General features: G+C 43.1%; 1 protein-coding gene across 1 annotated transcript in view; it reads left to right on the plus strand.

The window, feature by feature from the left end:
* LOC106601207 (germ cell-specific gene 1-like protein) overlaps positions 1-15786 on the plus strand; it is a 51544-nt gene that overhangs the window by 14877 nt on the left and 20881 nt on the right. The window contains exons 2-6 of the mRNA XM_014193216.2: positions 1067-9597; positions 9780-9873; positions 10059-10108; positions 10438-10538; positions 10898-11885. Of these exons, the coding sequence (XP_014048691.2) occupies positions 11836-11885 (50 nt within the window). The 5' untranslated portion in view covers positions 1067-9597; positions 9780-9873; positions 10059-10108; positions 10438-10538; positions 10898-11835. The remainder of the gene's footprint in view (positions 1-1066; positions 9598-9779; positions 9874-10058; positions 10109-10437; positions 10539-10897; positions 11886-15786) is intronic.

The following is a 15786-nucleotide window of genomic DNA, read 5'->3' on the forward strand; positions in this document are numbered from 1 at the left end:
AGATGATGTAAAGTAGGGTCTAAGCAACAACAAATAATAATTAATTTAGTTTTTTTTTCTCAAAGAAATTATACAATAGTTTGACAACTCTGTTTGTAAGCTTTTAAAATGATATCAAACTCAACCGTTTATCATTTGCAGTGATAAAGACATGTCTCATAGGACCGGGACGATACCAGTATCGCAATATTGCAAAACTAGGGCTGTTTTCCTAAATAACTTAAATCCACTTTGTGTTTTTTTCCCTTGCCGCAATACTAACAAAAAATGTTAGTATCGTGATACTGGTATCGTCCCTAACCTAATGTCTCTTGGTGTGGTGGGGTATGGAAAATGGGTCAACTTTGAGCACCTCTGTCTCCTGAATGTTTTGGCATTCAGGTCCAAAAAGTCACTTTATGACCACTTTTTCCATGGGCAAACATGTATGGAAAGTTTTGTTTAAATTCACAGGGAAGCGGTCCAAAAATTATTGAACTTATATGAATTTACCTTTTACTCTAGTGCCTTTCGTTTTTGTGCAATTCCGTGGATGTTTGAGTTACATGCGTTATCAGGAATTGAACAAGCACAGCAGTTGACACACACAATACAAATACGGTATATTGTAGCCATTGACGTCTGGACAAATGTTGCCCCTCAAAATCATATAGTTGTGGTTTTGCACTTTTTAGTTTGATACCACTTTACAACAAGTGCCCTAATACCTGTGTATTTATTTACATAGTAGTTACATGGGCAGGTGGGCCTGTAGTGTAATTACAGTATGATGTTATTATGTTGGACATGTTGACACCTGATTTAATTGTATTGCAGATTATATGTGACTATTTCTACAGTAAGACCTACAGTTAGTACAATACTAAAATAGACCATGTGGCATATGTTAAGGAACACAGTGAGAAAGAGTAATGGGTTATGCAATGGTTAACAACAAACCCACTGTACTTACTTTGTCTACAAAAACCCACACAGCATTTTTGGATGTAATAGCCTATGTACAGTATAGGCTATGTGGTCGTTGTGGCACACACAGTTATTTTTGTTTCTTTTTCTGTTCTTTCAGATTTCCACAGAGCTCCTGTAAACAACTGAAGAGAGATGGACTCACATGGATGGAAATACTGGAGAGAAACTGCAAAAGAAAAACAAGAAGAAGCTGATTAAATGGATACCTTACTTTTGGAAATTGGTATGGGAGATGGTCAATTTGAATAATGATTGAAAGAAAAAGAAAATAAGGTAAGACCGAAACATGTTGGAGATCTAGAAGAGCACCAAGATAAACACTGGTGAAGAAGAACTAAAGTTGGGGGAAACTGGGGACCAAATACTTTTCTACAATCCAACTGCATACGTCAAAAATCTAAGGAAATTAGAAAAAATGAGAATTTCAAAAAGTATTAATCTCAACAAGAACACACGAATATCAGTGGATTTTTTCCCCCTTTTGGTTTGAGACATTTATTTGATGAAAGTATTGGTTAGCATTTCTAAGGCTGTTTCTACACAGGTAGTAGCCAAATACATGCAAACCTACATGAGGGAAGCATTATTGTTTCACATAGGCTACTCCTGCCAGAACTGAATAATTTCTGCAATGGCAGTCCAGAAGTCTAAAAGGCAGTGACTCAGTTACTTTTGAGAAGTTTTTGCACATGGGACACCATTGAATCCCACTGCAATTTTATCTTAACTCTGTTTGCCTGTGCTCTTATACAGTGGAAAGGACTTTGAGGCCTATTATTTCAAGTGCTGTTGTCTCTCTTGCACTTGATATTTTCACATTTAGTGCCAAACTGCAACATCTGTATCATATCTTTTTAACATTGAAATCGCTACTACATTTAGTACAAAAAAACGTACATTTTGTTGTAATTTGAACACAGCTCTCTAATTATTACAACTATAATGGAGTTACTCTACATCAGCAGCAGATTTCAGAAGTTCTTTGGAGTTGCATCTAATTGAAAATTATTACTAGTCATTTTCTGCTCAAGCATTCAGTATTTGCTTCATCTTCAATTGCTGCTACAAGTATGATAAAACATTTGTGATAAAGTCACTTGCTTCAACTCTGCTGGACTTTGTTGGACTCTCCACCATCATTTAACTGCAAGCCTACGAAGTCAACTGACACAGTAACTGCCATTACGGAACAAAAAACATTCCCTCAAACAATTCATAAAAATCCATCAAAACATGCAGAATTTCCCCAACAGTCCAGCACCTCCAGCTCTTCCTCCTGGATTTACTAGTAGGGGTGGAGGTGGCTCCTCTTACCCACCACAGTCAACAGATCCCCAGATATCTCCAAGGATGACAGACGACTACACTGGGATGCAACAGCAAACACCCCCAAACCCTCAAAGTCACAGTCGACACCTACTCCATCGAGGGCACCACCACCCTAGTCAGGCTGGCCATATGCTTGCTTATGATGCAAGAAACAGAGCTGGGGAATCATCACACGGTAATATTCACAGTGGCAGTAGTAGCAACCCTTACCAAAAGGAAACAATGGATTATTATTTTGCAATGGGTGGAAAGGACAGACATAGAAGAGGAGGTATGGCATATGGGGCAGGTTTTGGGTACTCAAATATGGATGGACATATACCTCAGCAATACAGACAAACTGGAACTAGCTCCGGATTGTCCTCCGGGATGATGTCTCCCTATCCTTTGGACTATGGTTCGACGGCCGGCTCGGGTGGTAGTAGCAGTGGCAGCAGTGGTGCTGGAGCATTTTCCCCCTCCCATCAGTACAAAATGGGTCAGAACCCTGCTATGCAGCCAGCATCAGGGCCTCAGATGCAGCACCGCCAACATGGACAGAATTACCCTGCCCATCAAGCTCTGCAACATGGACAGCAGCATAGGACTTATCCCATCTCTGGACACAGAATGCCTCCACAGTTCTCACACTACTCCCCACAGGGTAGTGCATCCACAGGGTCATCAGGAATGTACAGCTCCCCACCACAGCGATATCATGATGGGGCCAGCAGTGGTGGTGGATTTGAACCTAAAGTCAACAACTCTCCTAATATGAACTCTAATTCAAACTCAATTTCAAGTTCAGCTACAACAAACAATGTTGGCTCACTGGAGAATGTTGCAAAGAGTTACCACTCTTCAAGTTACCCCTCATACTCCCCACAAACTCATCCACTCCACAAACAAGCCACCCTCCAGCACCGCAATTCTCAGCACAATTTAGGAATAGGTTATGACAACTCTCTCAAAATGCAGCATCATGCCCCTCCACCAGGTTCTGTATACTCTAAACATCACCAATCCACCAATCCCGGAATGCCTCAACAACCGTGTCAAGAAATAGCCAAATCGCCAATGCATTCTCAACCCCAACAGGGCCAGATTAACCAAAACTTCAGCCCTATATCTAACCCCTCTCCAGCTGCCTCTGCAGTGCAGTCTCCCAGTTGTAGCTCCTCACCTTCCCCGTTGATGGGTGTCTCAGAAGGTCATGGAAACCCTTCATGTCCCCCACATGTTCCATCACATCCTCCTCCCCCAAATCCTCGTAGTTGCCGTGGTCGGTTATTGCAGACTATGCCTCAGTTGAGTCCAACACCCAACTCCAACAGCAGCATCAGTAGTTGTGGCAGCAGTGGCAGTAACAAAGCTACTGGTCTGAATACAAGCGCTGGAGGTGGTCACTTAGTCTCAAACCGAAGCAGAATTGCTGCAGGTACAGGAAAAGGATCACATGAAGAAGGGTCATCCTCGTCTGTCTATTCATCTTCTCCTCTTGACAAACTCATGCAAGATCCTGGCTTGAACAGTCTAAATGCGTTGACATCACAGGTAGCGAATTTACCTAATACAGTGCAACATATGCTTCTCACTGACACATTAATGTCACATAGAAGGGGGAAAGATGGACAAAGTCAAATGCTGCAGGCATTACAAGCCATTCCCTCTACTCAACCAAGGAGTCGAAGTGTCAGTGCTGCCTCAAGCAGTGGGATAGGTGGTGGTGAAGGTGCTAGCTCTGAGGCTGGAGGTGATGAAGATTCCTTTCTGGTGTCCGAAAGAGTATCATCAAGGGCCAAAGAGGAACGAGATGAGCCGATTTCTGAGGGGGAAAAATCTAGAATGCGGCAGATGAGTGGTGCAAGCAGTGGATCAGAACCAACTGGCTACTATCCTCCTCCATCTCAGAGTCAAATGTCCATGGGTTCAAGTAAAAATCAATCCCATACTGGAAAGAGGGATCAGGGTTCACAAGGGAAGATGATGTTCACGGAATCTTCTACAAAACAATCTCTGAATCCATCAGATGTTTCTGAAAGAAAGACAACTGAAACCCGGACACCTTCATCGTCATCTCTATCCTCTGCTCCTCAATCTGCTGAGCCTGGTCCATGCGTACATTCTCACCCTCCCGTTTCCTCTACTCCCTCATGCCCCATTCCCTCTCCTGCTCCTCAGTTCCATCCAAACTGTGTTTCTGAGCCTGGTGCCACTGATGTTAATACTAAAAATGGGCTTAGGAAAACAAGGGAAATTAAATATGAAGGAATTAAAGATGAAAGTGGAGGGATTGTTGAAAAAATTGAAAAAGGCTCCCATGGAGAGCAGACCCGAGAGGGACACATGCGACCCGATGGGCAGGACAAAGAAAATAAATTGGATCGATCTTCCTTGCGTAACAAAAAGGCCGATGAGAAGGACGGAAAACGATGTAAGACACGAGATTTGGACAACTCCAGTCAAGATCAAAATATTGAGGAACAGCCAAATGCTGGTGGAGTGGGTGTTATTGTGTCAACTCGTTGTGAGGTAAATAATCCAGAAAAAGCTACACATGCACAAGACAACTGCATAGAGGTGAAACATTCAGACAGCTTCTTTAGAGAGTCTAGTCGTCATAATGGGGAGGAAGGAATGGATTTGAGTGTATATTCCTCTCATCATGAAGTTCCCCAGAAATCTAACTTTGGGCGTTCTGTCCCTCAAAATCATCCCCCCTCAGGTCCTCAAAAATATGGTTACCAAGAGTCACCACATGGTGCTGCCATGGGTTTGAAGAACAGGGGGAGACCTAGTCCAGGGAGTGTAACGGGATCAAATTCAAGGTATCAAGGCTTCCATCAGCCAAAGCCCAATTATGGCCCTGAACACACCAAGGATGTCGCAGGTACTACAGTTGAGGGATCAGTGAGGAGAAGAGAAGGATCAGGAGCAAGAGGACATGATGATAATTCTCAACTCCAGCATCCATTTCCAAGCCTCTTGCAGGAGGTTCTACAGGGTTATCACTTAGACCGGCGCTATGGGCGATCTGAACAGGCACTAACTGCCCATCTCCAGGCTCAAAATATGACTCGGCAACAGTACCAAACCAGGCATCCTTATGGCATGGCTGAAAGTATGAGAACCCAAACTGGAGTTGGAGAGGTCACTTCCCACCCCTCCCGAATGACCAGCCCTGGAAAGCCTCTTCAACTAAATCAGCGCCAGGGGCCTGGATCTGATTTTGTACCAGAATCACCTCAACCCTCCTTGAGGTCTGAAGGAGTAGATACTAAGGGATCTCACAGTGCTTCTTCAGAGAAAAATAAAATGGCAACACCGCAGCGTCACCCCACCCATATGCCACAGTCTACAGAGTTTTTGTCTGGACCTCCACCAAAACACATCAATTTAGCCGACTACTCGTTACCTCACAGGAAACCCCCTTCAGGTCTGCCCAGCTCATCGTCAGCTGTACAGGAACTCCTATTGCAGGAAACAGAGCCGCTAGCAGGCAGTGTTGGAACCATAGGTCAAATTGAGTCTCAAATGTTGACGTCCTCCCTTTTACCTCCATCTAAAGAGCGCCGCTCTGTTATATGTGATGTTTGTCCCAATCGCCGCAGTACACCAGAAAGGGATGGGGAACGTGAAAGAGAGCAGGAAAAAAGTCCAATTGGTGCCTCTGTGATCCAACTGCCATCAACAAATGATCTAGGGAACAGTAAGGAGATGGGAGATAAAAAAGAGGTTGGAGTGAAGGTAGCATCAAAGGAGACTGCAGAGGCTGTCCATCATAGTGGTCTTACAACCAAGGAAACCGATGTTGAGCATCATAACAAGGCTTTACACCCATCTGTGGTTATGAATTCAGAGCCTCTTAGAAGAGGTAAGATTGATTTGACCACCACCATGCCCTCTCGACATCTGCAGCAAACCTCTCACTATCCCTCTACCACTAACCCTCTGTCTCCACCATCAAGACGTCAGTCATACCCACATGGTGTAGATTTATCTACAGGGCATGCCAGTGGCTTTCCTGGTTCCAGGTTTGGTGATACAAGAGAGGGCAATATGATGCCACGTAACCCCCATTTTCACAATCCCTACCACTCACCCCAAGTTCAATTACAAAACCCACAAGCCGCAAACAAATTACAAATGTATACTCACCTCCATGCTCATGACTTGGATGACAGACTTGATTGGGCAGCTACCATTAATAGACCCACCAAGGATATGATGCAGTCCAGTACTTCTCCAGGTAGACATAAACTCAGTCATTCAGAGCAGAGACAAAGAATGCAATCTCCAACTGACATTTTGCACAATCGCCAACCATTCGCTAAACAGCAAGTTCCTCATCAGAACACTTACTATGACATGAAAATGTGGGAGTCAACACACTCTGGTAGAGCGAGTGTAGGGATGATGGAGGGGGACCCTTACCAGAGAAATCAACAGCCACCTCCTGCTGCTCCTCTTGGGTCTGTTGCCCCCCAATTGGTTCCAACAGCTTCACCAGTCTCCAACATTCTTGAATCACCTGTCTCCCAAGTGGTTACAGAGGACATCTTTAAATCACTCCATCCAACACCTACACCTAATTCCATGAAAACAGTTGGTCACAGTATTGGTGGCAATGTCAATTCCGTGATGCCACAGAGCCATCGACCAAATAAAACTGGGGGTTCTGGGGACACTAATCCATTAATGTTGAGGAGGAGAGTTCGATCTTTCATTTCCCCTATCCCTGCCAAGAGGCAGCATCAGGATGTATCACAGCAAAGGAGTGCCCCTAGTTCATATCACTCACCTTTGGCCTACTCTGAATCCAGCCTCCAAAATGACGATGACTCATCCAGTTCAGATATAACTACACTTGGTTCGCCTAATACTCCTTGTCCCACACCTGGACAAAGCACTTATTCACAATCCTCCTCACCTGTTCAGGGTAAAAAGAGTCTGCCTCCAAGAAAAGGGAGAGGTTTGAAACTGGAGGCTATTGTTCAGAAAATTACACCAAATGTGAAGAAATCTACTAACAGCGGCCATACCGATGTTGACTCAAATGATTTTGCTGGATTTTCTCACACTGAAATGTCACAGTTTACTGACACACAGGACGAAGAGGAATGTTTACCTTATCTAGAAGAAAGTCTCTCATTAAGTGACATTATGCCCTACAGAGGGGTTGATGAGACTGGACCGTTACCTCCCACCGCATACCCTTGTGATCCTCACCAGACATCACAAGTTCTTAAACGTGGCACCACAGGAACTGTTACAAGACCTTTGCAGCCAGACTTTGACTTTGGGTTAGGGACTGCAGCATCTAGTACTGGTGATAGAGATAAAGAGATACCCGCTGACTTCACCTTGTTAGGGCCCTTACCCCCACCTCCACCACTACCTTGTCCAGTACAGGGCTCCCCCCCTCCTTCTTCATCTGCCTTGTCTGATATTCAACATTTCACTAATACTTACCAGCAACTTGAGACTCGAAGAGGTGAAAAATCTGCTGCTAACCTTCTGAGACAAAAACTTGAAGAAACTGGGATTGGATTTGATGATTACAGTAGGAGTGACTATTATGGAACCACCCCACCACACCACAGTCAGGCTCAAGGGCACTTACTAAGACAGCCACATCAAACTTCTCCAAGGTCATCTTTGGCAATGACAGGGTCACCACAAGATTCCAAACAATCAGACAATTCTGTACCCAAAGGCTATTTCCCATCAGGCAAGAAGAAGGGAAGGCCTGTTGGAAGTGTGAATAAGCAAAAACGTGCTCAAGCCACCCAGGCCCAGACACAGAATGTGAGCCCAAGTGCTCTGTCTGGCCCACCCATTCAATCTCCTGCAACTGTTAGCCCACAGGTAGCCCCAAGCCCTAGCACTACAGCCTCTGCCCCATCAGTCACTCCTCCGACTGATCAGAAAATGACTCCTCCTGAGATTCCACCAGTCTTGACCCAAGCAGTAAAAGTGGATGCTGAAAGTGAGGACACTCAGCCAGAGACGGAGGTGAAATCAGTCTGCCAGAAACAAGGGGGGGTGAAAGACGAGAGTGAGGTGGTGGGATCAAGAGGCAGGCAGAGGAGGAGAAGAAGAGGAGTAGCAGCAGCGGCGGCCAAAGATGACCTAGAAGCGGCTACAAGAGCAGGGGAATATTTTGATAACAGCAGAGTTTTTCCTGATAATAGCAAGTGTGCCTTTGCTCCATACATACATGTGGAGAGGAAAGTAGCTGAGATAGGAGCCGTGTGCACAATTGTGAATGGTGAAGAGGAAAAGATGAAGGGAGAGCGTGGAGCAGTTGGAGGGAAAGCAAGCAGTAGTGGTATTGAAGCTCTTTTGACCTCAGCTCTTTTGTCTCAACTGCCTAGGAGAGACGGAGAAATTGAGAGGGTCAAAGAGAAGAGGGAACTGGAGGATGTAGACTCTGCCCTCCAGGCAGGAAAGGTTCTACCTTCATCTGAGTACCTTCTACCAGGCCCTGTGATTACTGAATCCATTCATTCTGGCCGTCTTCTCTGCTGCCTGTGCCAGAAATGGGCCAATTACAAAAACCTTGGGGATCTCTATGGACCTTACTACCCTCCTGAATATGCTACAAGGCTTCCCAAGAATCAGCCCCAGATTCGACAGAGTCTTGTAACTACTGGGATGAGTAGAAATGTGCAAAATCTAGACACCATTTCAAATGTGTTGACCACCCAGGGCCCTGAACTGAAAGATGTGCCAACTATCAAGTCCTCAACTTATAGTGATTGCATGTTCAGTCAAGAGACAAATACAACTTCCCCTGCCACTGCTGTTGGCACTGCCTCTCCAGCAGGTGGAGGGGAGATGCTTTATCTGGCCAGCAAACTTGCTAAAACCACCACCAAGACAACAGTTCTTAAGTGGGACATGCCTCCAGAGTTAAAACCAGTTACTGAGCTAAGGAAACAACCCGAACTTCAGAATGATCCCACTTACAGTCAGCAAAACCAACCATGCCAGCAACAGCAGACAGAAGACACTCAACAAAGGCCACAACACAGAAAGCTGACCTCGCACCCGAGATTTAAAAGGAGGCAGAAATCCAGTGAGGATTCCCCAAGAATGGTACCATCCAACAGCAAAGCCTCATTGCCATTCCAGCCTCCTCCCCCAACCTTGGACTCCCTTGGGCCTTTGGCACAGCTGGCCCAACTTCCTCAGATGCCTATAGACCCAGAGGAGCTGTGGGTGCATGAGGCATGCATGGTCTGGACCAGTGGGGTTTACCTGGTCAATGGAAGACTGTATGGCCTACAGGAGGCACTAGATGGTGCCAGAGACACAGTGAGTAATCTTTTTTGTTGTTGACGTCTATACAGTATACAATGTAATGATATTGGTTGCTATATAGAGATTTTTTTCAGCTCAATATACCTAAAGCAGTTCTCAGAAGTCCACAGTTCTAAGTTTAATCGATTTTTGCACTTTCTTCTGTTATTCTCCATGTTATGTCTGTCTGTGTTCAGGTCTGCTCATATTGTGAAATGGTTGGCTCAACCCTTGGCTGTTACAGCAAAGGCTGCACACTGAGATATCACTACCCGTGTGCCATGGATGCAGGTAAGAGCAGCAAAATAGTTCCTTAATACCGAATGTTATATCTCATTACTCATATGCTGTGCCCTAAACCTTGCCTCCCACTGCCTACTGTAACTATAACAATAGTACCCAATTATATTGAGTGTTATAATTTTCTGAGTTGATGGTTATGTCATTTGTATCACTTTTCCTTCACCTCTCCTCAGACTGCTCTCTGAATGAAGATAATTTTTCACTACGATGTCCGAAGCACAAGGTAAAAAGGGAGAGGTTGGTTATTATATAATTCCTAGGAAAACCAAATATTTGTGACTCTTCATTGTGTTAATATATTTAAAATTCCTTTATTTCATGTGCCACTATAGTTATTAAGAAACAAAATGATGCCACTATAGTTATTAAGAAACAAAATGATGCCACTATAGTTATTAAGAAACAAAATTATGCCACTGTAGTTATTAAGAAACAAAATTATGCCACTATAGTTATTAAGAAACTAAATTCTGCCACTATAGTTGAAACTAATTACCACTTGAATTACCTTCTCTCCTTTGCACCTCCCCCACCCCCTCTTATATTCGGCAGTTTCCCCAGAGCAGCCAGCCAGCTAAATCTGTGTACCTTGAGCAGTCTGAAAGAGGCTGAGAGAGACACTGAGGAGGAAGAGACGCAGGAGTATAGGATCGGTAAGTTTTTAAAAGGCAGTGGTGCGACGTTGCAACTCTGAAGGATTGGAAAAGACTAATATTTGTTTATGAGACTGAGCACCCTGTTCTATTTGTTTGTGTTCATATCCCCCCCAAATGATCCTCAAATTAGCAAATTGTTAAACCAAAGAAAGTGTCTGTTAAAGATGAAGCCAAGTATTTATTAGCCCAGGGCTGCTTATTATTTTTGTTTATATCATAAGCTTCAAGGTAGCATAAAGTTAAAAAATAAAGTATTCTGCTCATCATAGATTTGGATATGCCCACTGTTTCGACCACACACAGGGTTGTTTAATCCCTGGTGTCAATACACACTTGCTTTTTGTATCCTTTCCTAGGTATGCTTGGACGATGAGGATTGTCAGTGAAACAAACAGCCCTAAACAGGATGGGACGTGCATCTTTTGACGGATGGACTATGATGACGGAGAAAAAAGAGGATTGTAAAATTTCTGAACAGGAATTAACTTTAAAAAACTCCTTACTTTAAAAAGAAAAAAACGATCAAAGCAACGCTGAGGAAGACTAAAAAGGAAGACCAAGGTGGGACAGAACGAGACATTGCGAGTGACGGAACAGAAAGGAACTTCCTCTTAAAAGAAACAAACAGCCTCTCTAGGCAAACTTTGCATTTCTGGAAATACCTTCAAACTCTTCTTTCCATCATGGCTCTAGTCATTTTATCGATCATGTTTTTTTGTCCAAATGTTATGAATCAGAGTATTGGGAACAACCCACCCAGAGGACTATAAGAGAGCGTTGGGGTGAAAAGTTGACATTATAGTTGAAAGGAGAGGCAATGTATCTACTTCATGTAGTATTTTATCATAACCTTCATAATCATTATTTTAGTTATCATTATTATTTTGTATCTGCATCAGTATTTACTGAAATGGATGTATCTCCATTTATATTTTGTCAACATTTATCAAACATCGGATATTTTATCATTCCTGGAGAGGGAGGTGCCAGAATGACATCATTTGGAATGTCAAGGCCGAGTTGCCACAAAGACATTATTGCCTTGGAGAATGGACATTTGTTGCCTTTCAAAGTGCGTATGTATAAGAGTGAATGTGTGTGAAAATGTGGATTTGAGTGTCCATTTTTGGTCCTTTGAAAAGTGTTCTTATTTTTCATCCTTGGGGTTTTTACGGTACAGATAGTATTCATGAAAATCGAATGGACATGATCTTATTTTTCAAACAAAATATTAATAATGTGCTGAGAGAACAATTGAACCCTGACAGGAGGAGATCACAATATTGACTAATGCATGCCTGCCATCTTTGACCATGTGGATTGGGAGAAGACGTCACTTGACAGGTAAACCAAGTGTTTTCGTTGTGGTGGACCCTGTTCAGTATATGGGTGGGGTTTTATGTGAAAAGAAAGTCACATTTGGCTGACAAAATTCTAACGAGCATTACCAAAACCTTTTGGAATCTAGAGGGTTTTTGGAATGACTGGGACTGGGAGTCCCCACCTTTACTGTGGAACAAGGAGTCAGTATATCCTAAGTACTTTAATAGGTTAATTTCTCAATGACACTTAAGATATGGATCAAGATATGCTAAATGCATTCAAAAGAAGCGTTGCCATAAACTAAAAAAGTGAGTCGTACGTGGTGTTGTCTATCATTTTTTTATTATTGTACTTGTAAAAAAAAATGTTGAACTGAAAGAAAACAAGTATGATATTGAAAACATGCTGTATTAGAAACCTGTCAATATGTATATGAACTATGAATACACTTACTAACTGCTTCAAAGAATGCTATCCTTTTGAATATTTCACATTGTACTGTTGTCCCTTTAAGCCATTCATTTTTTTAATTCAAACTTAATTTGTTTTTATTGGAGAGGAAGATCCTTTCTGGGTTCTCTCAGCCCAATAGACTCTCCTTTCATTCTGTCATTCCTTTTCTTCTCAGTATTTCTCTCTCACACGCACACACTCTTCTCACTCCTGCTGTGTCTTAAATTGTGTACTGCTGACAGTGAGCCTCAGGTTCACTGTATATTCAAGTGAGGATTAAATCTGGCTCCACATATCAGACCCAAGTGTGAGTGATGCGTTCAGTCACAAATGTCATTCAGAAACCAAATGTCAGAAATGTGCTGAGAATTGTGCACTACGTTTTGGTTGAAGCATGGTCGCCATATTGTCTTAGCAGTAACACCTTTTTGAGTTATGAGTGTCTGTCCCTCTGCATGTCTCCTTGAAATTCAGTAGGGATGCTAGTATGTGTTTTGACATCATGGTGTTTTGAGTACTGTACTGTATGTTTCATCATGGATGTGTGTTGTGTAGTTCAGTTTTTTCCTTAATGTCGATGAAGAGCTCCTTGTGGTTGGAGCCAGCTCACCACTTTCCTGAAAACCCCAAGGGCTCGATTCAATCCGTTGCGCTGAAGATCCGCACTACAGCATGATTGAAATTTAAAGGCAATGTTCCTGTGTTCACGGAGACTGCATTCACGGTGAACACTGCATATGTCAGCTCAAACGGAAATTAAGTTTTTTAAAAGCCCAATGCAGCCAGAAATTTTACATAAGCACAAAAAGCTTATTTCTCTGAAATGTTTGGGACAACATGTTTACGGGGCTCCCGAGTGGTGCAGCAGTCTAAGGCACTGCATCTCAGTGCTAGAGGTGTCACTACAGACCCTGGTTCGATTTCAGGCTGTATCACAAACGGCTGTGATTGGAAGTCCCATAGGGCGGTGCGCAATTGGCCCAGCGTTGTCTTGGATATGATTTGGCCGGGGTAGGCCGTCATTGTAAATAAGAATTTGTTCTTAACTGAATTGCCTAGTTAAATAAAGAGATATATATAATTTAAATACATCCCTGTTAGCATTTCTCCTTTGCCAAGATATTTAAGAGCAGGATCATTACACAGGTGCACCTGGTGCTGGGAACAAAATGCCACTCTAAAATGTGCAGTTTTATCATACAACACATTGCCCGAGATGTCATAAGGGAGTGTGCAATTGGAATGCAGACTGCAGGAATGTCCACCAGAGCTGTTGCCATACAATTTTGTGTTCATTTCTCTACCATAAGACGCCTCCAATGTCGTTTTAGAGAATTTGGCAGTACGTCCAACCAGCCTCACAACCACAGACCATGTGTAACCACGCCAGCCCAGGACCTCCACATCTGGCTTCACCTGTGGGATCGTCTGAGACCAGCCACCAATAACCTGCCCAAATTGTCAGAAACCGTCTCAGGGAAGCTCATCTGCGTGCTCGTCGTTCTCATCAGGGTCTTGACTGTAGTTCTGCATCGTAACTGACTTCAGTGGGCAAATGCTGACCTTCGATGGCCATTGGCACACTAAAGAAGTGTGTTCTTCATGAATGAATCCCGGTTTAAACTCTATCGGGCAGACGGCGTGTATGGTGTTGTGTGGGCGAGCGGTTTGCTAATGTCAAAGTTGTGAACAGAGTGATCCATGGTGGCGATGGGGTTATGGTATGGGAAGGCATAAGCTACGGACAATGAACACAATTGCATTTTATTGATGGCAATTTGAATGCAGAGATACCGTGATGAGATCCTGAGGTTCATTGTTGTGCCATTCATCCACCGCCATCACCTCATGTTTCAGCATTATAGTGCACGGCCCCATGTCACAAGGATCTGTACGCAATTCCTGGAAGCTGAAAATGTCCCAGTTCTTCGATGGCCTGCATGCTCACCAGACATATCACCCATTGAGCATGTTTGGGATGCTCTGGATCGACATGTACGACAGCGTGTTCCAGTTCCCGCCAATATCCAGCAACTTTGCACAGCCATTGAAGAGGAGTGAGACAACATTCCACAAGTCACAATCAACAGCCTGATCAAATCTATTTGAAGGAAATGTGTCGCGTTGTATGAGGCAAATGGTGGTCAAACCAGTTACTGACTGTTTTTCTGATCCACGCCCCAGTCATGTGCACACATTGTATATAGACTTTTCTATTGTGTTATTGACTGTATGTTTGTTTATTCCATGTGTAACTCGGTTGTTTGTGTCGCACTGCTTTGCTTTATCTTGGCCAGGTCGCAGTTGTAAATGAGAACTTGTTCTCAACTGGCCTACCTGGTTAAGTAAAGGTGAAATAAAATAAAAACAAATGTGACAGCTATAGATTAGAGTTTATTTAAGTTGACTAATTTCTTTATATGAACTGTAACTATGTAACATCTTTGAAATTGTTGCATGTTGTGTTTATATTTTTTGTTCAGTGTATTTCCAACCAGAAACTAACACAGATCACATTTTTTCACGCCTTTACAGCTGTTGTACCATATGATATAAGACACAGGCAAAACAGAATGTTGATTGCGCTGGGCCTTTACATTTCAATTTCGCTACAGCGTGGATCTTCAGCACTACGGATTGAATCAAGACCTTCCAATAAATAAAATAGTAAAAAGATTATATTTATTCAGGATGTTCTGAGGAAAAACAGATGGGAGATTTACCATTCTGGTAAAGTTCTATGGAAAGTCTCTCAGCGACTAACTACCAGGAACATGTCTGTGGGAATAGAATTTGTCCAGGAGTTTCTTATTTGTGAGATGAAATACATCATACAGTGTAATTAATGTTCAACATTTTACATTTTACATTTTAGTCATTTAGCAGACGCTCTTATCCAGAGCGACTTACAGTAGTGAATGCATACATTTCATACAACTCATACATTTTTTTTTTTTCTGTGCTGGCCCCCCGTGGGAATTGAACCCACAACCCTGGTGTTGCAAACACCATGCTCTACCAACTGAGCTACAGGGAAGGCATTCAAGTAATGTGAAGTCATACATTTTACTTAGAAAGTCGCTAGATTGGAGTTCAGGCGGTGATGCTAGTAAACTATATCTGGTACACTATATTCAAACTGGTGGTATTAGGAGAGTGTGGCCAGTTTGAGAGAAAGCGGGAAGACAAGAGGGGTAAAAGAGTAGATGAAATGGATGAAAATGAGAACAGATTGAATGGAGTTGTCCACTGTGGATTTAGAGTTGTATCAATAGATTAAAGAAGAGGGGAGCTTAAGGCTTGGTTGAGCACACTGACTTACTGACCAAGTGGTAACATGAAGAGTGACAGCCACACACTCCAGAGGTTACTGTGAGGGTCAACACCCTGAATCACTGACATGCTATCTGATGGAGAGGAAGACACGAGAGAGAGGCGATGGGAAGAGGAATAGGAGTCCATTAAATAC

Source organism: Salmo salar, chromosome ssa03, assembly GCF_905237065.1.
Source record: "Salmo salar chromosome ssa03, Ssal_v3.1, whole genome shotgun sequence".
Classification (NCBI taxonomy): Eukaryota; Metazoa; Chordata; class Actinopteri; order Salmoniformes; family Salmonidae; genus Salmo; species Salmo salar.